This window comes from Neopelma chrysocephalum, unplaced genomic scaffold (genome assembly GCF_003984885.1).
Source record: "Neopelma chrysocephalum unplaced genomic scaffold, ASM398488v2 Primary Assembly neopelma1_63, whole genome shotgun sequence".
Classification (NCBI taxonomy): domain Eukaryota; kingdom Metazoa; phylum Chordata; class Aves; order Passeriformes; family Pipridae; genus Neopelma; species Neopelma chrysocephalum.
Window position 1 is genome coordinate 414,493 of NW_020897720.1, and position 25,309 is coordinate 439,801.

Here is a 25,309-nt window from a genome sequence, read left to right on the forward strand (position 1 = left end):
CCAGAGCATGGCTCTGGGTGCTGTGTCCCAGGCTTGGGGCTCTGCCTGCTCTTCCCACGCTGCTGTCCAAGCACAAGCCACACTGCAGAGCAGCAGTGAGGGCACAGATGTGCTGTGTGTCAGGGAGCACAGCTCTGCTTCTCTGTGGACAGCGCTTTTCCCAGGCACAGTCCAGGATATTTCTGGGCTGGATTCCCCTTTCACTGCCCTGCCTGATTCAACTGGGGAATTACAGTCCATGACGTGTGGCTTGGAGCTGAATGCAGTGCCCCTTTGCCTCCTGTAGTGAGACACCAGATACATGCAGATTCAGGAGGAAAGATGCTCTCCTTCCTTTATCTGGGCAGGACTCTCTGCTGCAGGGATGGGATGCAATGTGTGAGTGTGGGATACACCTCTGCCACCCTTGACATGTGTCTCTTTGGACCTGCTTGTTTAGGAGTATCCTGGAATTTATAACCAGTGGCCAAGAGCAAAAGGTGCAAGAGGTGCAGAGATTTGGGTGAGATGTGCTTCACGTTGGTGGGGAGGAACTGGGGAATGGAGATCTTGGAAGATTTCTTGCCTGTCCTTGGTGGTCTCCTTACACAGCCTCCAGGTTTGTGGGATTTGCCCTGCTCTTGCCAGCATTTTGGGGGAGAGGGGCAGGGTTGCACACCTTTCTCTCAGGAGAAAGGTGCTTCATAATTCTGCAGACCACAAGGCTGGAAATAATACGAAGCAGATACACCCCTGCCAAGGTCAGAACCTTCCCAGTATTTAAGGCATATGGATACTGTTGGCATGGGACAGGGTGACCTCGGGGTGCAATAGGAGCAAACTGACACACACAATCAGACAGAATAAATATTTGATAGAGTCTATTTCTCTCTGCCCCAAAATGACCCCTATAAAAGCAAGGTCCTGTTTACCTTCCTGGCTCTCCGTGCACAGTGTTCTGAGAAGACACAAGCTCTCCTCTCCATTCCCTGCCTTCCCACTCTTCTGGGCAACCCATTTCCAGACAAGGATCAGGGATATGGGCTTCACAAAACCCATGACACCTTGGGTTTTCCCAGAATTCCTGAAACTTGGGGAAAGCTCGAGATTGTTTTTGGTCAGAAGCCTCTCTGTGCCAAGGCGTGGTGACCTGGGAGGCAGTGCCAGATATCAGTGTGCAGCCTGCAGTGATTGCCTGCAGCTGACCAGGTGCTTTTTGTACTGTCCCTGTCCCATCAGAATCATGGAATGGTTTGGGCTGGATCAACCTTAAAAAACCTTAAAGCTTATCTCATTCCATCCCCTGTCATGGGCAGGGACACCTTCCACTATCCCAGGTTGCTCCAAGCCCTGTCCAACCTGGCCTTCCAGGGATGGGGCAACCATCCGGGCAACCTGTGTCAGGACCTCCCCCCCCTCACAGGGAAGAATTTATTCTTAAAATCTAATCTAAGTCTACCCTCCTGCAGCTTAAATTTGTTCCCTTTTATCCTACCAAGCCCACACACCGCCCTCCCCATCCTGCTGCCTGTGGCATGGGTTTCTGTGGAGCCTGTAGAGGGGCTTGGGCATGCAAAAATAACAGCTGTGAAGAATATTTGGTGGAGTTTATTGTTCTGTTTATTTACTGTTTTTTCCCTTGGTGTGCTAAACATGCTTCCTTTGCACTCCTGAATCTTCAGTTTGCTCCTTTGCTGTGGCACCACTGGGGCTGCAGAGGAAGGTCTGATGTGCTTGGGACTGGACCTGCTGTGTTACCCACCCAGGGCTCTGGGTTTGCCTTTCAGTCACTGTGAGCTTTGCTCAGCTAATTCCTGTTACCCCAAATTGTTCCATTTCTGTCTGTGTTTGTGTCTTTCTGATTAAGGACAATTTAGCTTCTCCTTCCCGTGAGGAATATGAGAGTCTTCAGAACTTCCTACCACAGGAGCCTGATGATCACTGTGCTTTTTATCTTGTATAAGATCCCTTTTGGTGAAAACAGTCTTTAAATAATACCAACCTATGGCAACTTAGCTTGGCTTGAAGAATGAGACACACAAAGATCTGTAAAATAGTGATTGCTCAAATAAACCCATCCAGTTCCTCCACCTTTGAGTGCTCTGCCATATCACAAGATCAGAATGCACGAGGCAATTAGAAGGTGGTTTGTGCATGTTAGACAGAGGAAATGCTCCATTTGTAACTCATTTTAGACAAGGAAACCATTGGTACCAATATTCTCAAGGCAAAACCAGCAAGCTACTGGGGTTTTTTTAAGGTTAACACTGAAAATGAAAAAGGGAGCTAGAAGAGTGCAGAGCCGTCAGTTGAAAGAAAAATTGCGAGCCTGCTAATCCTTTCTTGTCAGGTTTGATATAAAGCCTGGCAGAGATTGATAAGAAGTGTCTCCCTCTCTGTCTGATGTTCCAGGTGCATGGCAAAAATCACCTCTCTGAAACACCCACATACAGAGCCAGGCTCCAGACTGGAAAGGCTGCTGGCCAGCCTGACACTGCTGGCCTAAGACAATTTTATGCACCTATATTCTTTCACTTTTCTGCTTGCAGCCTGAAGAATGTTTTTCCTTCCCCTTCTCCTCCTTTATGCATGCAGGTTTTTATTGCAGCCCCTCTCAGTGCTGCTGGCCCTGCCCTGCTCGATGACCGTAGGTCTTCTCAGCAGGCACGGAACATCCCTGACACATTGCTGGGGAACAGGGGACCTCTCCCTGTGACCTGCCTCTGCTCCTTCTGCAGCAAAACATTCTGGCTGGGGCTGGTGGGGCTGTGGAATTGGCAGCACGCCCATGGAAGCCGCAGGGGTCATGTAGGTGTTGGCAATCAGCAGCAGCAATGGCAGGGAACAGGGGAACAGTCTCTGAAGAGCTTGGTGGGAGAGCCTGGAGAGCCCAGCAGACCCCTGCACCGTCAGGAGACATGGGGGTCCTGCCAGTGTGGGTAGGAGCCATCAGGGCTGGTCATGTGGAGCCCCCAGAGCCAGGCCTCCCTCTGTTCCCCACATGGACATTTCTGCCTCCCTGCTCCTTCCCTGACCGTGCTGGTTCCCCCTGGGCAGCCCCTCTCCCTCATCACACAGCAGTGTGGGCAGAAGGTGCTTTTCCCAGGGCTCGGTGGGCTCCCGCTGTGTGTGTGCAGCCTCTGGAAGAGGCAGGTTTTACAGCGTCTCGTTTCTCTTCTTGCAGCTGTTCCCCCCAAACTGAAGAAACTGAAAAGCCCGAATGTTCACGTGGGTGAGAAGATTTCCTTGAAATGTGAGGCGACTGCCGGAAACCCTCAGCCATCCTACAAATGGTTTAAAGATGGCAAAGAGCTGAAGAAGAGCAAAGACATCCGGATCAAGTATGGGAATGGGAAGTAAGTATGACATGGGGCTGCTCCGCCTCTGCTCACTGAGTGTCTGGGTCCGGGGACTGTCTGGCTGGAGGTGCTGCTGCTCTCCCCAGGTCACTGCTGAGCACTGAGGGGTTTCCTCAGAGCCACAGGCCCATGCTCAGCACATTTACCATACCTGGGAGAGCGAGCAAGATTCCCAGTGTCCCCAGAGAGTAGTGGAGAGAGGAGCAGGGTAAGAGTGTCATTGGATACCTGAGGCAGGTGCCCAGCGACCTGGGGAGACAAGGCTTTCCCTGCCAGCTGTGGGCTGGTTGTAGGCAGCTCAGCTTACCTGGGGGGACTCCTGCCCTGGGATTAGGGGGTTGGATGCAGAAGTTATCCAAACTCACCTGTTGCCTCGCCACCCACCCACAGGCCTGTGGGAGGAATTGGTTTGTTCTCTTCTGAATTTAGGTGGACACAGGAATATCTAAGGCAACTGCAAGGATCACAGAATCACAGAATTGTCAGAGTTGGAAGGGACCCTAACCCTAACCCAGTCCAAACCCCCTGCCAAGGCAGGGTCACCTGGAGCAGGTTGCACAGGAATGTGTCCAGGTGGGTTTGGAAGGTCTCCAGGGAGGGAGACTCCATGACCTCCCTGGGCAGCTGTTCCAATGCTCTGCCACCCTCAGCATGAAGAAGTTCTTCCTCATGTTGAGATGGAACTTCTTGTGTTTTAACTAATGGCCATTCCTCCTTGTCCTGTTGCTGGGCACCACTAAAAAGAGTCCAGCACCATCCTTTTGACACCCCCTGGAGATACTTGTATGGATTGATGAGATCCCCTCTCAGTCTTCTCTTCTCTGGACTAACCAGGACTGAGATGCAAGAGTATATCATGATACTGTCTGATCAGGGACCACAGTCACCAGCGGGGAGACCTTGTTGCATGCAAATCCCTGGATTGCTGCATCCAAGGAAAGCTCCATCAAGGCTGCTCCAGACTCCCCATGCACTCTTGGGTGACTGCTCTCAGTGTCACTCTCAGGACCGCCTCATTGAAGCACCTGGAGAAAGAGGCCCCAGTGACTAAGCTGAGGGGTTCTCACTGGGAATTGATACAAATGGATTCAAGATGATATTTTTCAAGGGCAAATATTTACACATGATGTATCTTAAATTTATCCCATGATCATCACTACAGTTGCATTCATATATCCTGACCTAGGCAGCAGCAGTCAGCTTGCAACTGCCTGACCCCTTGGAAAACTGGAAACTAATTCTTTGCTAATATATGTTATATCTGAGTGTGCAAAGAGTAGCTCATTATGGACTTGATAGAGTAGCAATTTTTAAAATTAAAAACCACTAAAAAATCAGTTAGAAAAATCAGTCAGTGCTCGAATGGGATGTTGTCAGTTATTCCAATTTAATTTCAGTCCTGTTGAGTTTGATTTCAGAGTCACACCCAAGATGGTTGAGCTCCTTCATAATAACTCCAGGATTTGTTTTGGGATGAGGCAGAGGTAGTCAGTGCTGGAAGCACCAGCAGATCCAGGATGACTGGATGCTGTCTGCTAAGGAAGGGATGTCTGGGCTTGCAGGCAGCAGAGCTGTGCCTGCCTCTCTCCTCTGCTGCCCTCAGTGTTTTTGTGGCCCTTGTCAGCCTCATGGCCTTGCTTGTTTACTGATGGGTTCTGGAGCTGGGATGCCCTGGAGAAATGTCTGCAGCACCCTGTGTAGCCCGGCGTGGGAAGCCCGTCCATGCCATGGACACTGCGCCCCTGCAGGCAGGCAGGGGTGTTGGGGAGCTATTTCCCTCAGAGCTAGAGAGCAACCAGCCCCTCACCAAACACCCAGCAAAACTCCCTGGGGAGGGATCCTCCCACAGCACCTCCCTGCTGTGTTCCCACATATCACAGTCCTTCCTTGCCTCCTGGCACCCCGTGTCTGGCACGAAGCAGGGACAGGAGGGCATCCCACCCACAGTGGTGCAGGGGGGACACGCACTCCCTGGGCCAGGGAGTGAAACATATGGAAGAAGGTTGATCCTCTTTCCTCAGGACACTGCTGTCAAGTCATAATTTTGCATTTACCAGTTTCCATGGCAACACGTTGGCTCTCAGCCTTCCCGTGACAGGCCAAAGATGTGTGTGTGTGCTGGAAGGGCTTCCTGCTGGCAAAACAAGCCAAGGATAAACATTTTAAGGAAAGCCTCCTGCAGTGCCTGAGACTCCATCAGCAGCAAAGGTGTGAGCCCAAAGCATCCCTAGAATCACTTCCCATTCCAGCTTCTGCTCCCTGCTGCCATTAAAATGTGCTACTAAGTGGAGAGTTCACCTGTCTTGTGCTGGGACCAGGCTATGGAGACTGGGCTCAAGCAGCTGTTGAGCAGGGACAAGAGGAAATGACCTCAAGTTGTGCCAAGGGAGTGGAAGGTTAGACTGGGTATTAAGGAAAATTTCTTCACTGAAATGGTGACCAGGAATTGGAACAGGCTGCCCAGGGAAGCTGTGGAATCATCATCCCTGGAAATGTTGAAAAGATGTGTAGATGTGGCACTTGGGGACATGGGCTAGTGGTGGCCTTGGCAGTGCTGGGTTAATGGTTGGACTCGATGATCTCAGGGGTCTTTTCCAACTTTAATGATTCTGTGATTCTGTGGGACAGCTCTGAGATGACAACCCCCTGTTAAGCATTTGGCCCTTGTCAAGCAGTCAGCAGTGCAGGAACACTTCTCCAAGCAGATCTGTGCCCACCTGGTCTGGCATTCCCACCTTTCTCCCCTCCACTGGGTTTGCTGGGTCTCAGTGCTAAAAACCCCTTGAGGCAGAGTGTCCACTGGCATTGGACCTGCCTCATTCAAGTGTTGTCTGCATGGAACAAACATTAAAAATTGCTCAGTGCAGACTGAGGGGCCAGGAGCCCTTGTGACTTTGATGTCTTCATTATGTAGCTGGTGGGGTTGAGTTTAATAGAGGGACACGGGATATGGGTGTAAATCATTACTTCCAGCATGTTAGGAGAGGACTCCAGGGAAGGATAAGCATCCTAAACTGTAAAGCTCTGAAAGGAAATCTTACCCTCTGATGATTAATTCAAGAATGATGGGGTTTATACATCTGGCTCCACTTAAGAGATAACATTGGTCTCCAGATAATCCTCTGTGCTTCCTTTCAGTTCAGAATAGAGTGGGGGTCTCAGAGGGCCAGAAATGGAGCACTGGGGAGGGACCTTCACAGAGAAGGGACACAAGGCAAAAAGCTTCTCAGACTATGCAGGACCTGGCCAGGTGCACAGGAACATTTCTTTAAAAGTGTGATCCAAAGACCTGAGAGAGTTTTCTGCTGGAGCCAGGGAAAAGGAGCCCTCCAGGATGTGGAGGTGTTGTCCGTGGTGTTTCCCTTGGCCCTGTGAGTCCCTGGCAGAGCTGAGCACAGCTCTGCATTGGAATCTGTCTGCAACTCTGTGACCCCTAGCATGCAGAGGCATGGGATGGGAGATATGCAGAGCACGGTTGCCCTCTGTGACTCATTCCTGGCTTTCCTCCCCCGTGTGTTTAAAGAGCCTGGAGGTCTCTGGAAAGCGTAATTGAAGCCCTTTTATTTTATGATCAGGTTTTCATCTGATCCCTAGAAAAGGAGATCTCTTTAAAAATAAGGGGTGTATGTGTTGTAAGGAGGAGAGGAGCATTTGACTACATTTCAGCTCTTCACCTTTTCCATCAGTCATCTTCCCTCTTGTTTTTAAACTTACCAGCAAAGTTTCTGGTGCCATCAGGCAAAGGAGTCAGGTTTATTTTTTCAATGGATATTTGCTGGAGGGAGGGGAACAATTCTGATTCCTCCTTTCTGAACTACATGTTCCATCTGTAATTAGTGTGACAGGCTGGGGCAAGCCTGGCTTGCACGAAGGGGAAACTTCTCTTTAAGGTGGAAGAAATTATTGGCCGGAATTTTATCTCCATCTCAATTTGAATAAAACACGGTTGATGGGGAACCTAGAGCAATTACCCAGAAAGAATTGCCTGTGGCAGTGGAAGCACAGCCTAGTGAGTGGCTCTCCCTCTGAGCTGCCAAAGTGATGCCATTTTCGGCTGAGTGTGGCTGTGATCTGACTGAGGCCACTGGCTCCCGTGAAGTTCAGTTGGGTTTTGACTCCCTGACTATCCTGGCAAACAGTCAGATGCCAGCTGTGGAGAAAGCCAAAGGATTTTCTGTTTCTGGAGGTGTGGAGAACCTTCCCCGCTTGAAGTCATGCTCAGGGCTCAGCCTGGGACATGTAGATCCTCAGCTGGAGTCCAGGAGCCTGATAGTCCCCGAGCTGTGGCTGTCCTTACAGCCCCTTCTCTTTGTGTGCTCTTTTACCAAGGGAGATGAAGCAGGCGTAACATTAGGTTGGAGAGGGTTGGCAGTTCAGTTTGGGACAGGCTGACCATATGACATCCCTTGGGAGTAGTGTCCTACTTTCAGTATCACCAGGAATCCCTATTGTTAGCCTGTAAGTGGAGCCAAGGGATACCCTCCTCTCCTGTTTCTGTACAGTAGTCCCTCAGGCGATACCAGTTGGAGCAGATTCATTGCTGGGGTCTTCCTTGTAGGGCTCCCAGTTGTAGATTATTCCCCACCCACAATGAATGGGGCTGTGGTCTTCCCTGTACAGCTCACTGCACTGGAATGAAGGCAAAAAAAAATAATAATGCCAAAGCAGCAGGGGAAAGAGAGTGCCAATAAAGATAAATGATTTCCTAATTAAGCCTGGAGACAAGGAGGGGCAAAGAGGACTGTTGAAGCCTTGTGGGAGCCAGAGTGAACCCAAGCAGGCTATACCACTACTCTGGCAGGGGTCTTCGGGCTGACATTTTTAAACAAAGGAAAAAGCTCATTTGACAATGGATCTTGCAAGAGCAATTCCAGATGCCTTGAAGCAAAGACTCTTCTCAAGCACCGGTGTTGTTACAATCACCAGGGGAGCTGCTGCCTCGCTAACTCTCACGATGTCATTATGAGTCTCCGATATTTGGGATTTGGTTTTAGCTGCTGAAGGCACTTTATTGGAGGGGGGTGTGAAGGAGAGAATCTCCTTTGTTTGTCTGTTTGTTGTTTTAGAGGGGATGATGGACATCATCTTGGCCAATGCACCTGGGACTGAACCAGGGAATTTGAGAACTGAAAGGAGAAGCAGTTGGGTCTTGAGCTTGAACAATCCACAAACTCTGCAAGTTGGGGCTGCTGAGAGAGTCAGGGAATGGACATTTAATCAAACTTGACTGAGTTACAGTTGCTAACAAGTTATGGTCAGAGGCTGGGCTGCTTCAGCTGGTCATGTGTGCAAACATAGAGGTGGAAGGAGCTCTATTTGCCTGAAATTTTGTGTGGTTTTCACAGTGATGTTGGTTGCTTTAAAAAAAAAAAACAACCTCTCCCTGTAGACCTTCGCCCACCACGGTTGCAAAATGTCACAGATTAGGCTGAGGGCCTCATTGAGACAGGAGCTGAAATCCCATTCACCCCTTTGAGTTGAAATGCTTTGCCTTAGGGATGAGGGCTGAGGCTGCTGGCAGTTCATCTGGCACAGCACATCATGTACCTGCAGCCATGAATTATCCAGGTTCCCCTTGCACTTCATGGATTAGACACTGGTGAGGGTCTGTCACATGTACCAGCTGCAGAAAAGTGACTTGGGGAGAAAAGAATGACATGCATCCAATAGGCTCCAAACTTGGAAAGGAGACCCAAAAGTGTAACTAAATCTCTTGCACACCCAGTGTACCACCACAGTGATGGTTCATAGAGGTTTTGGAGGGGTAGTTTCCTGACCATGTGATGGTGCCACCCCTTTCCCATGATCAATGTTTCACAAAATACTCTTTCCTGGTCTATTTGGAGCCTGCTCGTCTCCATTCCTGGGCTCTGCCCAGGGCTATCCCCCAGGCAGCTGCTTTTAGTGTGGTACTTCCCTCTCCTCCTCCCTTGATTCTATATAATTAATATGCTTTGCTTCAAAGGTCCTCTCAGGCCTTTCTCCCCCTCTTCTGGCAATCCCTGAAGTTTTGGTGCTGCCTCTGATCTGCCCAGCATATCAGCCCCTATCTGTGACATGTTTCCAAAGCAGGACCTCTGTGCCTTCTCCTCAGCATCACCGACCCTCTCTTCCCACCACAGAACCAGCTTGTGCATTGGTTCCTGAGATAGTGAGACCTGGGCACCCTGTGGGGGTCTTGTCTCTGTATTGAGGTCATACACTCTTTGGGATAGTGAGGTATTTGTTCCACATTTGATGCTGGGAAGTCCCTGGCTCTTGGGAAGCTGTTAGAGCCCTCCTGTGTGAGATCACAGGAAGCAGGGAAAGAACCTGCTCTGAGACGGCCTCAGAGTACTACTCCAGGATCTACATTTTCTCTAAGAAATTGGAATCCTGGCATTGGGCTTGGAGGAAACATTTGTGGGATGGATCAGTTACCTTGAATTCCAGGAGAAAGTAATACATGTGACCCTGCACTGACATCATGTCTCTGTCTCAGCCTGAACCCAAAACTCCACTTTTACATATTTTATTGGTTTCACTCCCTGGCAGGTGCCACAGCCTGGCCTGGCACAGAGAGCAGCAGCACACAGGGGTTTGCCTCTCCACAGAACAGCCACCAAGTCCACTCCAGGGGCTGGTGTGGTTTTGTGTTACTGCCTCTGCTGCCCTACACCTCTTCCACTGCCGGAACACCCGAGGCTGCATTTGAGGCTGGAGGGGGGTTGCACAAGTGACCCTGCTCTTTGGAGTGTACTTATCGATCTTTTCCCCTTGTGTTGACACTGCCCAACCCAGAAGTGACTCCAGCTCTGAGACCAGTGTCAGTGTCAGCTCTGCAGAGTGAGGACTGGTCGAGTCTTCCTCTTAAAATCAGCCTGTCCCAAGCCTGGGCACAGAGAGACCACAGCACTGCTGAGCAGAGAAGGGGCAAATCTGCTTTTCAGGTTAGAACAGCACTTTAATGTCGGGGGACAGGGGTAGGAGAGAGCAGGCAGAGGGGGTCAGGGGATGGTTGGTCCCGTCCTGGGCACCACAAGGACAATTAACTGTTCCCCACTGTCCCAGCAGGTCAAACACGGAGCGGGGCAGATGATGGTGTGAGGGGAGGAGGAAGGAGGCCTTTGCCCACTGCAAAAGGGATGATGGCCGAGCTGAAAAGTCCAAACCTTCCCACCCTTACCCCTTTTATTTGATTGCTTTGCTTGAGGGCATTTTTGTCCCCGTCCCATCTTTCTGCTGCTAATACTGAGCTGGCCAGATCACGCTCTGGAGCACACAGTAGCCAGTGTAGGACATTAGTTTTTCTCAAGCACTGCAAGCACAGCCATCTTGCCCAACTCTGTGCTCTGTGCTCTGCTGAGAACAGCTGAAAGGCAAGGAAGAGGTCGGGGTGGCTTCCACATGGATGGCTCTTCAAGGGAAAGGATGCTCCTGACTGCTCCTGCCCTGCTGGACAGAGGGGCTTTGCCACGGCCATCCCCGTGCTGTCCGTGCATTGCAGTGATCCCTTCTGCCTTATTTTATCCTGCTGAGTGCTGGGGAAAATAAATGTGTTCCTTGAGAGCCCCTGCTCCACCTGGTGGGGCTGCCCAGTGTTTGATGGCTGCTGGACAGCACTGGTGGATTGTAACCTGGATATTCTGAATCTTCTTGCCAATCATTAACCTGCTCTCCCAGGGCAAAAGCAGCACGGTGCAGAGTGCCAGGACAGCACGTAGGCACCAATTAAATCTCTGGCAGGATGTAATCAGTGCATGTTACAGCCATTGCTGGCCTTCCTGCTCTAGGCAGTTCCAGTGTGCTTCCTGCCACTGGCTCTCCGAGCAAACAGAGGGGAATGGAGTTAATGGGTAACCACAGCAGTGCAGCCAGTGTGTCCTTTGCAAGGGTCACGTTTGGGAATTTCCTTTTCCTAGGGTTTCAGGTGTGTTTACTATGTGCAGTGCTCTTCATTGACAATTTTGGGGCCCCATATGGTGCAGCATCCAAATTCTCTTCATCAGCTGATTCCTTGACTTCTTCATTACTCATGTGGTAGCTACCCTATTTTTAGAAGACTAATAAAACACTACAGCAGTAGTAATCCTAGAGCTATTCTTGTCCATAATGATGCAGAAGTGGCTGAACTCTCACAGGGAACACGGAGTCCTCAGTGTAGGTGTCTCGGGGGCAGCTCATGGCAGCTGCTCCCCTGCTCCCACGCTCTGACATGAATGGCTTTGCAAGGAGATGACCTGGGAAAATGGCCCCATTTCCACTTGGCAGTAGGTAAGAGGAGAAAAATGATTCAGGCTTGACCAAAGTGCTGGTGGGAACATGACTGCTGTCATGAGAAGTTCCTCCTTGGCTGAGATGCAAGGCCTGTTTCTTCTCCTCTGACTGCACTGGAGGCCTCAGGGCCCAAGCTCACATTTAGATGTCTAACTCTGAGATGTCTAAATCACAGCCAATGAAGCCACCCTTCTCAGCCAGAATTTGCCAGGATCTTTGTGTAGGTCCTGGCCAAGGGCTGATCTCCCTGTTTCCCATTGTAGTCTGGAGATTGGCACTGCAGAGGGTGATTTACTCATCCCTCCAAACTGCCCTCTGGGGGACTCTTTTCTCTTGGCCAGAAAGGTATTTTGGGGGATCTTCTTTTGGCCAGGCTGAAGGTCTCCTTGTGAATCCTATCCCTCAGTGCTTGCAGACAGCATATTCCCCATGGCTTATCCCTCCACTGGCACTACAGGAGATAATTAGTGAGTGGCTAAGTCATATGTGCTGAGGGTCAGGAAAGACAATGAGGCAGATTTTCCCCCGGAGTAAAGAGATGTCAACAGAGTTGCACTGCAGTGAAATGATGGGATCTGTCAGTGACCCTGGCCCTTTCACTGAGCAAATAGCCCAGGGCAGTGACTTCCTCCAGAAGAATGGCATCCTCTGGCAGCCAGGCACCCTTGTGAATGCACACGTAGGGCTCTCCCAGGGACTGCTGTCCCCAGGAGACACACTGCCCAGGAGGCTTCATCCAAGACTCCAGGGCACAGCAGAATTCCTCAGACACTGCTACTTGGTGTTTCTGTAAAATCATCCCTCAACCCCCACGAGGACAAAGTACCTGCCCTTGGGGGCAGCAGCAGGAAGAACATGACCTTGAAAAACTGATCTCCAAAGGAGTTTTGAGATACTTCAGTAGCACTTGGAGATGGTAAAATAGAACAGAGACAGTCACCTTTGGCACACACAGATCAAGCAAGGGCTAGTCTCTTTGACATCCTTCAGCTCAATTCTTCTTCAGGCCTTATCCATGTTAATTAGAAGACCCTTGGCTAATGCTGTGAAGCAAGGTGTCTCTCTGGCTGTTTCAGTGCTTCCCAGAAGAGGGAAATTCTCTTTGCAGTGGCTAGGCTCCACATTAGAGCTGATCCATATCTCTACCCTTCATCTCTTTTCCCCCAAGTCTGTTACCTGACATTTATACAGCACAGTGTGAAGACCAAGAGTGGCCACGTCATTGACCTGGGGTATGAACAGCAAGAAAAAGCTCTTGATTTTTCAAGGGGATCTCACAATCCAGGAGAATTTCAACAAACTGTGTTGGCAAGTAAAATAAGCTCCTTTGACAGTACAAGTCTTGTGCATTAAAACAAAATAATCCCGTTTCACCTTGATGCTGCTATGCTCTAAATGCCAACATCACTCTTTATTCTGCTCACATTCCTCTCCAGTTCCAGGTAAAAGACCAAATGTCTCTCATCCTATTCTTGGTGATGAATCTGTCAAGTGTGGCCCCTTCCATTATCCTTTTGTGTCACCAATAACACCCTAGTTCATATCTTTGGGACTAAAACCCCTTTATCTGTAAGAGATCACATTCCTAGGTGTTATTCTAATGCTGCAATGGACTTTTCCAGTTGCTACACCTGGTGAAACGTGCTGTGGATTGAGATTGTGATGCAGCCAATTATGAGCAGAACATCTGTCCTCCAGCAGCTGAAGGCAGCGTGGCCATCGATGCTTTCAGCTCTGGCAGAGCCTCAGTGTGCTGGTGTGCCAGGGGGGTGTTTTCTATGGACTCTGAGTTAGAGCCTTGCTCTTCCAAGCTGCTTTCAGCACGTGCTGCCTGCATCTCTTCCATGTGTAGCAGCAATAGCTGCAGCCTGTTCCTAGGGGTGGTTTGTAAAACAAATGGTGTGTTCTGGCAAAAGAGGGTTGAGACAGATGGAAGAAAGTAATGACTGGGCTGGGGGCAGTCTTGGGGTTGCATGTTGTAGTACCAGGAGCCATCTCGCCCCTTTGATGAGCATTTCCACACCTGCTTCTGCGGAGGGAGTTGGGAACGTGGCCCTGAACAACTCAACAGAGCCCACAGCCATCATATGTCCCAGGAAGGTGCAGGAACCAACTGCAGCAACAGGCACTGGACACCCTTAAGTGCTTTGCTGTCCCTTGGGTGCTGCTTGACTCCTAAGGCAGCATAGCAGGGAGGGCCACAGTGCCCAGGGCTGTCACAGGTTGCTCTGAGAGAACATTCAGAGAAGGGAATGGTGCTGGGAGTCCAGGCAGCTTGCAGCACTCTGAGTCACCCGGCTTCTTTAGCCACCCGTGTTGGAATGTGGTGGCCCAAGTAACGGCACGATTGGATCGGGGAGACCTACAGTCAGAGGGATTCAAGAGGTCTTTGCATACTGTCAACATTCATTTGGAAACTGCTCCACATGTGGCCCCAGCTCGTGCAGTTGAGCCCTTGACCGCATCCTGTAAAACAGGGCAGCGCCTGCGCCCTGGGAGCTCTACCAAGTTGTCTCCAAGTGCTTTTAATTTACTAATATAACTAGTGAGATGTTCATGCTGTGTCCTTGCGCCGTGCCTCCCAGGAGAACAGCTTGTTGGGGTGTTAAAAAGATGCCAGTGTGCTTCTGTGAAGGGCTTCCTATGGGCGATGGTTTGCACAGCCCAAAGAAAAGTCCTTCTCGGATGACACGTGTAACATTGCAAGTATGTCCAAGGCTAGCAATTATTTTCCACATAAAATGGAATTTTATTTGCCTTCAGCAACATAGGCTGCTGGGACCTCTTTCTAAAGCTGGCAGTGCTTCCCAGTCTCTAAATACAGCGACTGTATGACACAGACCTGAGGTAAAAGCTTGGGGTAGAAGGCAGAAAGAGATGTTCTCCTGAGAAGAGCAGGCAGGGTGGGTTTTGATAAGATGGCTAAAATGGAAGGAAATGTAGTAAAACAGAGGGACTCGTGGGAGTCCCACTGCGGTCTCATAAGTGGCATTCAGTGTGTGTTGAAGGCTCCTATAGATCTCTGCTAAACTAGGCAACAAAAGATTTTGCCTATTAGTCAGAGACATCCCAGGAATGAGTCATAGCCAGTGGGAAAGGCCTTCCCGCAGCGCCGCAGAGCTCTGCCGCAGAGCCGCTCCCTCTGCCACGGAGCAGCAGCAGCACAGGCTCTTAGGTGACACCTAAAATCGTCACACACACCCTCTCCTGCTCTTTCGAGGCACTTCTGGCTGGTAAGATGAGTGTGTGCAGCTCAGCCCCATACATTTGTAGTCCACTGGAGTGGGTGTATTTGGGGCAGACAAAGTGCTTGCCCTATTTGTGGGCCTAGATGAAGCTACCAGCTCTGTCCAGGGCAAAACCTGGGGGTTGGAGAGGGATGAGTCCCCCTGGACCCTGTGGGTGTTTGTGTTGAGTGCATGGCACTGCTGGATGTGGCCGGTGAAGCACCAGAGTGATCAACATCCCTGCTAAGGAAGGTGCAGAACATGCATGTCCTCTCCACATCTCCATCTAGCAGACAGATCCTGCTGTCCATCAGGAAAGTGGCTTCTCTCCAGTGTGGAAAGCTGGGCTGGGCTGCTGGGACTCTTGGGCTCAACCCCTCACAAGTCTTTCTGTGTGAGTGAGAGCAGGTGTCAGATCAAACCATGCAACACACCGAGAGCGCTGGGTTCAGAGGGAGATGTTCACTCAGGAAATCCTGGGAAGGGGCTTTGTCCAAATCCTGTCCAGGCTTGTGAGGTCAGGCAGGGGTGACCCTCCAGGCAGCATCCCAGGGCCAGGAATGGTTGTCAGTTCATGAGGATGGTCAGCAATCGAGTAAGAAATGTCTGCTGTACTTTTCAACAGAAAGATTTCCAGACTGCAGTTCAACAAGGTGAAGCTGGAGGATGCTGGGGAGTACAGCTGCGAAGCCGAGAACGTTTTAGGGAAAGACACCGCAAAAGGCAGCCTGAATGTGAAAAGTGGTAAGTGAAGAAGTCAGCAAATGTCTCGAGCTGTCTGCCATTCCACAGAGAGCGGGAGGTTCTGCACATGGTCTGTCTTGTATTTTGTTTCATGCTTTCAGGATATCGAGTAAAACAATCTTTTGGGAGATAAGAAAAATGCAGCTTAGCATAAATGTTTATCTTTGTTATCTGTCACTGGCAATGTGGTTAATTTACATTTTAAATAAACTTACAGTCTATGTATTTTTTTTAAAAGGGGTAAGGAGGAAAGAAAGCTGGTGGGCTTGATGTTTTCATTTTTTAAAGAATTTCTGAGAAGCAAAACTCACCAGAAGACAAATAATTAGACCATAGCTTTGTGATGAGTGAAGTTGCTTCTGGTTTTCATCCTAGAATGTGTGCTCCATCTCTTAGAGCTCAGCGGATGGAGTCTGAGGTTAGGTGGTTTTATTATTATCTTGGTCATAATAATTATATTGCTTAACACTATGGTTTGGATGCTCCCTCCGGCTCAGAAAGTCCCTACAGTGGCTGCCAGAAGCTGTGAGAGCACAGCTAGGGAGGGGATGACTCTCTTTCCTAAGCTCTTCCTCCTGCCATTCACAACTGGCCACTGTGGCAGCCTTTGCTCTGAGCTCTGGGCTCTGGGCTCTGCAGCCTTTGCTGGGACTCAGTTTTGTGCTCTCAGTAGCATTAGCCCAGTGTGAGGGAAGGGAGCTTTCTCCTGCTGCTTTCTGGTGGTATTTTCTCCATTAACCTCTGCCTCAGCGGTGTTTGCCATCCTGAACCTTTTGTTCTGTGAAGCTGCAGTATCACGAAGCCTCCCCTCGGTTATTCTGCCTGTGCCATCCCAGTGCTTGCAGGGTCTGGAGGAAGACCATCCATGCTCAGCCCTCCCTGCCTGAATGTCCCATGTCTGTGAAGTCAGCCCTGCTGCTCTGCTGGGTTTATTTCTGATCGTGATAGGGAATGTGTCCCGAGAAAGCAACTGGGGCAGTGCTCTCCTTGTGCCTGGGCTGTCCCATCACCACATTAACAGGCAGCAACTCAGGATTCCCTGAGGATTCCCTCAACAGGAAGACATGTTATGTGGCAAGGACCACTCACAGCAGGGATGGGGACACACCTGAGTTGCCCAGAAATGTGTTGAGACCTGAAAAACAGCAGAAGACACACAAAGTTCTGGCCTCTACCTTTTCCTAGTGGGAGCTGCAGGCTGCAAGTTGCTGCAGATCCAGTGGATTCCGTGCCTGGATTAATCCATTGTCTCAGCTCCTGTGCCAATCTGCCCTTGGCTTGTTGCTCAGCTGCAGATCCAGTGGGTTTCTTGCCTGGATTGATCCATTTTCTCATCTGCCTTGCCAATCTGCCCTTGACTGGCTGCTCAGCTGCATGAACACCTTGCTGCTGCCTGCGACCACCTGCCAGGACAGCAGGGCCACTTGTAGCCCCCTGCAAAGGTAGCCAAGATGACACCTGTCTTTTGCAGCCCTGCCACCCCACTTTGCACTCTTTTTTTCTCTTTCCTCTGGAGCTACCCAGAGTTGAGCAGCCTTCATCTGTGCACAAGCATGTGCTGTGCTGGAGTTTTCCTCTTCCCTTAGTGCTGGGCTTTCTTGTGATCTCCACAGCTTTCCTCACTTCTGCAAGCTCTCTTCCTCTGTGATACCTTTTAGTAGAAAACTCTTCAGGGCACCTGAATCCACACACGTGTTTTCTCCTGTCCCTTCTTCCCCAGGCTCCTTAGCACTGATCTTGTTGTGGCTGAGCTTCAGCACAGCATTCTCTGTGCTAGAACTGTGAAGTTCTAGCAGTTTATAGCAATTAGTCAGAGCTGGCCTCCCCTCAAGCCTTCCTCTTCTCCCCAGAAGGTCACTCCAGCTATTGCTGTGTCCATGTGTCCTGCTGCTTTATATCCAGCTCCTTTACAGCTGTTCTGTCCCTGGTGCATCAGCCTGTCCCGGGCAGGCTGGCTGGGACTGGTGCACTAGGACCAGCTGCTGTCTCTGACCTGACAGCAGTGGTTTGGGAGGTCCTGTGATGTTGCTGTGATACAGGAGGGTGAATCCAGGACTGGGAAAAAGTCCTGAGCTAACACCACATCTTGTGATACAGACACACAAGGTTTGAGGATGTCTCTGGGTGCCCCTGTAGAGAGGTGGCATTGCAAGAGGTGGCCTGAGCTGTCGAGGCTTGAGATAAGTGTCATGTGTCCTCAGCCCCACATGCTGTTGCCTTCCAGTGATGCAGAGGCCAGAGATGGGATCTTCTGATCCCACTGGGGTCCTGGCTGGCAGAGAAGGAGCTCAGACAGGGCACCCTCAGGCCCGTGGAAGGGAAGGTCTGAGGTTCAGCCTCTGCTGGTGGAAGTCTCTCAGCCTGGCCAGGCAGGGCTGCCATTGCAAAGTGCTCTTTGCTCTATTCCAGCACCACTTTTCAGTTGATACCAGTTTCAGGAAAGCAGCTTTTCAGCCGTGCAGATCTGTTGCAGATCACCAAGCCCACCACAATTTAGAGAGACAGTGGCTGCAGTGCAGTGACTCCTTGGCACTTAGAAACTGTCCATCAGCCAAGCCCTCACCTCACCTCTCCTCTGCAACTCCAGTATTTCCACAAAACACCCAGATCAGAAATAAATGATTTTGCATTGAGAAGCTTTGGGACAGTGTTAATTTCGGAGGAAATGCTTCTGGACTCAAACAAAATATACTGTGCTTTCGTGCTATTTGCAGATTTTTATGACTTTGAGGTTGATTAGACGCTTTCTTAGAAAAATGTCCCCTTTCCCAGTTCTCTTTATTGAACAGTCTAATGTTTATATCACATGACCATGATGGCACAGGTGAGATGTGACTGTTTCAGACTCTTTTCTTCCACAGAAAATTTTTAGGCACCTCCTTAACTGCCCTCCCCCCACTCCCCTTTGCTCAAACACTGCAGGAAAAATCAAACTTGTACCAAAAAATCCTTAGCTGTTCGTGGTGGTCTCACCCCTGTCTCTGACAGGGTTCTACACCCCCAGCCCAGGCTCCTGCCCTTGGCCTTCATCTACTTCATGTTCCTCAACCTCTTGTTCCAGTATTAGTTTGTGCTGCAGAGCTGCACTTACCTGTGGGATGGAGGTTCTTCAGAGGATCCCACCTTTTCTTAAACTCCTCACTTTTCCCACTACCCTGCCCTGCGATCCCATCTTTGCACTCTCACGGCCATCAGGGCTGAGAAAACCTTCCACACTTTCACTTGTCCCCTGCCAGGTGAACCCTGAGCCATTTCTGCCTCTTTATCATGAGACCTCAGAGACCCTCAATGACACAAGACCCTTCACAGCCAGGGGACAACGTGTCCTGTGCTATCTCCCCCTCAGGGACACTCCTTGTCCTGCCTCTGTCACCCCAATCCCCACCTGGGCGTGCCCTAAACCTGCACTAACACCTTGGCAGCCCCCCAGCCTGTGACCCCCAGCAGCACCTGCCCCTCTCCTCCTCCCCACAGTAGCTAAGCCCACCCTGCCCTGCTCAAAAGAGATATTTTGTTCACTACTTTCTTACCTTAATTTCCCCAGGAACAACGAAAGCTCCACAAGTCTTACCAGCCTCAGAAACTAAAATAGTTGTTATGGAAGAAGAGTGTAAGTACCTCTCCCCCCGCTCCCCCCATACAGCTGCTTTCCCCTAATTTGTTTGTTATTATGAGACATTTTGCATAAATGCTTTATTGCCTCCTGAAACCTTCTTTAATCACTCCTTCTCTCTGATTTTTCCTGAAGCCACTGATCTTTCCCTATATCTTTCAAAAAATCTGATTTATATTGCTGGTGTCTATCTCAGAGAGGGAGAGGTTGATAACTATTGCAATGGCAGCTTGAAGAACGTGCTACTTCAAATTGCAACTGAATTTTAAGCATTCCCAGCTCTTTCAGTGCATGGAATTATTGATACTTGCAAGATGTGCTTGTTGCAGCCCTTGATTTAGTAGGGTTTTTTTATTATTATTTATTTATTCCTGTGGTTTTGGTTTTGAGTTTGGGGTTTTTTTTTTGAGGATAGGTGATAAAACTAAAGTAGGCTCTAGGAAGCACAAGAAAAGAGATGTGAGTCTTCTAAACATAAGTCATAAGAAAATTGCAGAAAATCCATCTGTGCCCTGCCCTCCCATTTTTCCTTGAGTCTCCAGAAAGCAAGAAGAGATTGCCCCAAACTTTTAATTTGATTCAATGTGGCTGAAATGCTTTTCACCATTCCCTCCTATTCAGTTGTCCCAAATGCAGTAGGGAAAGGGTCCACAGCAATAAAAATCAGAGCACGGACAAGGTGTGGATCTGGGATCCCAGTGCCTGGATGTTGGCTCAGGTCTTTCTGGTGGAGGGTGTTATGTCTGTGTCAGAGGTTCTCTCCCCAGTGGGCATCCCACCAGGATCCCATCTAACCCCCCTGGGAAGTCAGGACCAGGAGGGTATTTTTGAGATCTGTGCTGTATTTCCATCCCAGCTCCTGATGCCCAGAGCTGGCTGTGCCTCACTGTTGGCAATTCTGCTTTACAGATTTTATGGGGATGTTCCCTACTTGGAAAGCTCAGCCTTTTATGATTTTAAAGGAAATCTGATTGCAGCCACAGCAGGCACTGGCCAGGTATCCTTTAAAAGCTTTTCTGATTAGAAAACTGCACTTAAAATGTGCTCTTGTGTAGTGCTCAGCCTTGCACTGCACTGGAGACACCAAGCTGAGACACAGCATCATTAATGCCATGATCCTTCCCCAGGATTTTTCCTTTGTTTTCACCAGGAGAGTTCCATGCTACTTCTTTGCATCATATAAGATAAATGCTATTTTCTTAAAAGCCAAATCTCAGAAAGGAAACACAGAAATTTCTCCTTTTGGAAAACTTCTTTCCTCTGCGGGTGCACCATCCCTGCCTGTTTGGCTTTTTCTAATGATGGGAAGAGATGGCAAAGTCTCTACAGTTAAGGTTGTAATTGACTTTTTCCTTCACGTTCCTTTTTTGTGATCTCTCTCAATTGTCATCTAAAAAGCTCAGAGTCTCTCTGATTTTTATGGTGACTGATGATCTATCATAGAACTGCACGTGTGTACAGCCTATGGGGAGATAATGGGGAAAGGAGTGGGATATTATGTATTTTCCCCTTGGAACACTGTTAACGCCTTTCTTACCACCTCAAAGCGTAGCTACTAGAAAATCCTGCCACATTCCGAGTTAGGCTGGACTTCCTCCTCCTGTTCCCCAGTGATCACAGACCTCTGGGCACTGCTGCATCCTTGGCACAAGGCAGACAGTGCTCAAAATGCAGCCCAGGTCTCCAAGGTGCTCTGTCTCCATTCTTGGGTAACTTTTTTCCCTGGAAGTGTATTTTTTGTCCTGCTGCTCTCCATCTCTGCACATTCCCATGACAGGAGGCTGCAGAGGGCAAGGAGGCAGATTGGTACCACTGGTTCTTGGAAACATCTGCATTGTCACGATGAAGGGCAGGGGATCTCCTCCCCAGCTGCTGCTCCCCTTGCCTACACACTGGAGCAGGAGCTCTGGCTCCCTTTGGCAGGGACACTGTTTGGTGTGGGCCTCACAGGTCTCATGACAGTTTAGAGAAACCCAAGGATCTCGTGGTGTTTCTGGTGTAGTGACAACCCTGATACCAGTCTGGATCTGGAACCAAAGACAGCACACTTGGGAGACCTGGGATCTGACAGTGCTGCATTTGAGAGCTGTCTGGGATCCACTCTGCCTTGCTCCCTTGTCCAGCCCATGTGGATGTGACCCTATACCCAGGGTGAGTACTGGGACCTGCCAGACAGAGAGCTGGGTTTCCTGAAGCCCCCACTACCTGGTATGAGCAAGGCATGAGGCATCACTCAGCTTCCTTCAGTGGTGTGTGGATCCCTTCAGATGAAGCAGAGCCATTTAGAAGCTGGAGGAAGGTGGACCATGTAGTGTGATGAGTCCTGGCCTGGTCATAGGGGCGTAGTGTCCAGCTTTGATCCACATGGCCAGGCTGCACTCTGAGGGCAAGATTCAGAAAGGAAACCTGCTGTCTGGGAAAGTCTTTCCATGGTGCTGCACATCATGGTGACACAGTGACACAGTGACACAGTCTGACACCTTCCCCTGGGTATTTTTGGTGGAGCACTGTCAGACTAGAGCAGCCCTAGAGATACTTGAGCACTGAGGTTCAAGGAGTAGTACCTGCTACTCTCACCAAGAAGTCTCCCCATGGAGCCCAGGAAGCACAAGGTAGTTGCAGCAGCCCCATGCATGGTGGAAAATGTTAAGGAGGACACGTTGTCTTGTGTGTGTCACGGGCTAAGGTTGTGCAGTTGGGTGGTCACAGTGTCTCAGCTCACACGCAAGAACTTGCAGGGATGTGGTAACTTGATCGTGTGCCCTGATGCAGAGAGAAAGGTCCTTTATGCTCATTTCAACATCCAGAGGACTCAAAAGGGTAACGTGATCCTGTCACTGTGCAGCCTGAAGCAGCTAAACGAGGTTCAGGAGTCTGTGGTGATAGACAAGTTTGGTAAATAGAATAGGAATCAGTGCCCACATTTAGAAGCATTCTGATGGAGGCAAAAATGGAAGAAGGGTCAGAGCAACCTGTAGAGCATTCTGAGATGTAAGGTTTATGCAGGACAAAGACAGTAAAACCCTTTTAGAGTTCCATTTTAAAAACTTAAGATAATTCTTGAAATCTCTGAAAAGATCAGATAATCCCCTCTGCTTGTTTTCTGCTGTTGAGTTCTCTAGTTTATTCCCTTGAATTCAACAAATAGGTGAAGTCTTGAGGGTAGGAAGAGAAGACAGGCTGGGTGGAGGAAGCATGGTTTGGATACTGTCAGGACACCATCTGTCAGTGGTTGGCAGATGCTCTAAACCAACATGTGGATCATTGCAGCTGCTCTCCTGGACTCTGCTCACGGCCCAGGTTCACTGTCCAGCTGACCTGAGTGAGTGGCCTCACTCTACCCTTGGCTGTGGGTGCTCCGCAGCAAAGAGAGGTTTGGGATCACAGGAGGAGGTGGAACAGGGAGAAAGAGCAGAAGAGGCAGTGCTGAGTTTTGCTGGGAACATGAGGATTGGGGGATATTGTGATTTATCTGAATGAGAGTTGGGCTCTCTGGACTGAGTTTTGGGGCCTTTATTTCAGCTGCTGAGGATCACAAGCCCTCCCTGGACTCCCTGTAGAGATCACTGGGAGAGGGATAGGTGAAAGAATTCTTCTTTCTCTAGTGGAGTCTAACTCTCCACATGCCAGTTTGGGTCCACAGATTTCACAGCTGTCATCTTGGCAATGTCATTGGACTAGGTTTGTAGACTGATTCATTTATATTCATTCAGGTTATCCCTCTCCAGTTTAATACCTTCCCCAATGCTTAGATGGCTGGGTGTTGGAAATGTTTGCCTCACTTTGTCTCTCCAGGCGAGACAGGCCTGCTGGACTTGCATGATTGCAATGGCTCAGTGATGTCTCTGCTGTGATGTGCTTTGTGAGTCACATCTAGTCCAATCAGAGCTTTCAGCACACACACCACAGTAACACGTGCCACATATGGGTCAGCCAACTCCCCAAAACCTTGTCTCAAGTCCAGTCTGTCATGGCTTTACTGAGTGACCATGTTAGTTGGCTGGTCAGTCTGTGGCCCCTCCAGTCTGAAGGCACTGTGCTCTGCCAGAGCCAGCAGTGCTGCAAATGTGAGCATGGTGCTCTTGGTTTGGAGTTGAAGGGTGTCCAGTCAGCCCAGAGCACAGGCAGAACAGACAGAAGTCCAGCCATGTGGACAGACCAGTTTTCAATATCAGACTAAAAATAAGTCTTGGCGTGGTCTTTGTGCAGATAATTTAAACCCCAGGGCCGGAGGTGTGGTTGTAATTGAGCAGAACCTGCACACACACAGACGTGGGACCTTGAGGTGAATGTGGTGGAGATCTCGCTGTCAGTCTGCAGAGAGCTGTGAGGTGGCTGCTGCCAGATCCTGGTTGTTGCTCATTTTGCTCACTGTGTATTTTTTAAGCAGCTACTGCTCAAGATGTAGCATAAAACCATGCTGTGACTCTGAAGGCAAAGAAGGGCAGGGTGAAGGCAGGGATGGGATCCGATGTCCCTGGAAGCACTGAGGCTGTGAGCCCATGTTCAGAGCAGCAGGCTGTGTACCAGGCTCTGTCTGGCTCCATCGTGTGATCCTGGCATGTTGCTTCACTTCTTGGGCTTCAGCTGCCCCAACTGCGAAGGAGTCACGCTGGCATTGGCTCTGCAGAAGGATTTTTAGGTTGCTGAACAAATCCCCTCATTGAAGTATCATGTTGCTGCTATTACAATTGATGATGGGGATTTGGGAAAAGAAAATGCATTCTGGGACCCCTGTGGCAGAGAAAAGCATAGGAAGGGCTCCTTCATAAAGCTGATGAGATCATTCTGGAGGAGCAACTAGAAGCTTTATAATAACACAGGACTTTGTCCCTGCAACAGCTACCTGGCCTGTGGGAACAGGCAGTCCCTGGGCACTCAGAAACCTTTCAACTTGCTCCTCAGTGAAACTCCTGAACAGTGCAGATGGGAAAAGTGGGAAATGCTACCTGTGTTGTTTTGATCAGCAGCATCTGATGCTCCAAGATGAGTGTCCTGAAGCCGTTTGTATTTTGGGATGAACTCCTGACCTGCAGCTATTGGTCTTAATGATCCCCTCAGAAACTGGAAACATGATTCCAGCAAGACCCGTTTCAGTAAAACGTGGGGGTAAATATTTGGTCATTTCCAAATGAATAAACACACAGGAGCAGAATTTTTATGAGCTCCAGAGTCCCCAGTCTGCACAGGCCCTTCTGATTTTTGGTACAGAAAGCAGCAGGTAACCTCCAGACTCTGCTCAGGTTTATTAAGAGAGGAGGTGTCGTTTCAGATGTACAGAAATTTACCACAGAGAGAATGGTCAGGATCAACAGCCCCTCCGTGTACTAATCAGTGTAAATCATGGATTTAGTGTGGCTCACACCAGGATTACAGTGCTACAACTAAGGAATAACTTGGCCAGACACCTTCTCATCCATGTTCTGACAAGCAGTTGGGTGAACTCTGTTGAGGGGAACCTCAGCAATTCTGTGTTTTATCAGTAAGTACATGAGGCATATACAGAGCAGGCAATCTGTATACACTCCCCAACCAGCTGAGTTCATCTGTCTAACTGAATGTCTAAATATTGAGAGAATAAAGTGTCTGTACTCTATGAATCCACCAGCCAAAGTTATTTATAAAGAAGAAAAGGAGCAGCGAAATTATCGCTGTCTCCCTGCTCTGCTCGACAGTAGCTGTAGTTCGTGAAAAATTAACTATAATTTATAGTCCAAGCTGCATTAATTAACTCTTTGCAGGGGGAGTATTTCACCAGACTTCTGAGAACAGGCTGGTGAGCTGCCTGTAAAGGTTAAATGACGTGGGTGGCAGCAATTGTGTAAGAATCCCTGCACAATCATTAATGGCCTTTCTGCGTAGATGGGTTGTGTGAAGGGAAGTCCACCTGGCACAGTCCCTGCCCCTGGCTCTCCTCTCTGCTGCCCTGCCATTGATGTTAGTCTGGAATAACTGGGGCATGTGGTGGAAAACAGACACTCTGAATGACTTCAGTGCTCTGAAGCTCTCATGTGTTTATGCTGCACTGTCCTCACTGGCTGGGGCAGCAACAATAAAACGTGGCTGCAGATTGTTTGCAAACACATCCATCTAGAGGCCGCCCTCTTTCCCCTGTCCTCACCTCCTTACTC

At 49.5% G+C, this 25,309-nt stretch overlaps 1 protein-coding gene across 4 annotated transcripts in view; it reads left to right on the plus strand.

Annotated features, from left to right (window-relative positions):
- The window catches only part of NRG2 (neuregulin 2), a 159,444-nt gene that overhangs the window by 98,087 nt on the left and 36,048 nt on the right, over window positions 1-25,309 (plus strand). For 3 of the 4 annotated variants that reach the window (XM_027682397.1, XM_027682396.1, XM_027682398.1), the window contains exons 2-4: window positions 3,164-3,335; window positions 15,447-15,565; window positions 19,110-19,175. In XM_027682397.1, the coding sequence (XP_027538198.1) occupies window positions 3,164-3,335; window positions 15,447-15,565; window positions 19,110-19,175 (357 nt within the window). The remainder of the gene's footprint in view (window positions 1-3,163; window positions 3,336-15,446; window positions 15,566-19,109; window positions 19,176-25,309) is intronic. The other variant, XM_027682399.1, reaches the window with a different exon arrangement.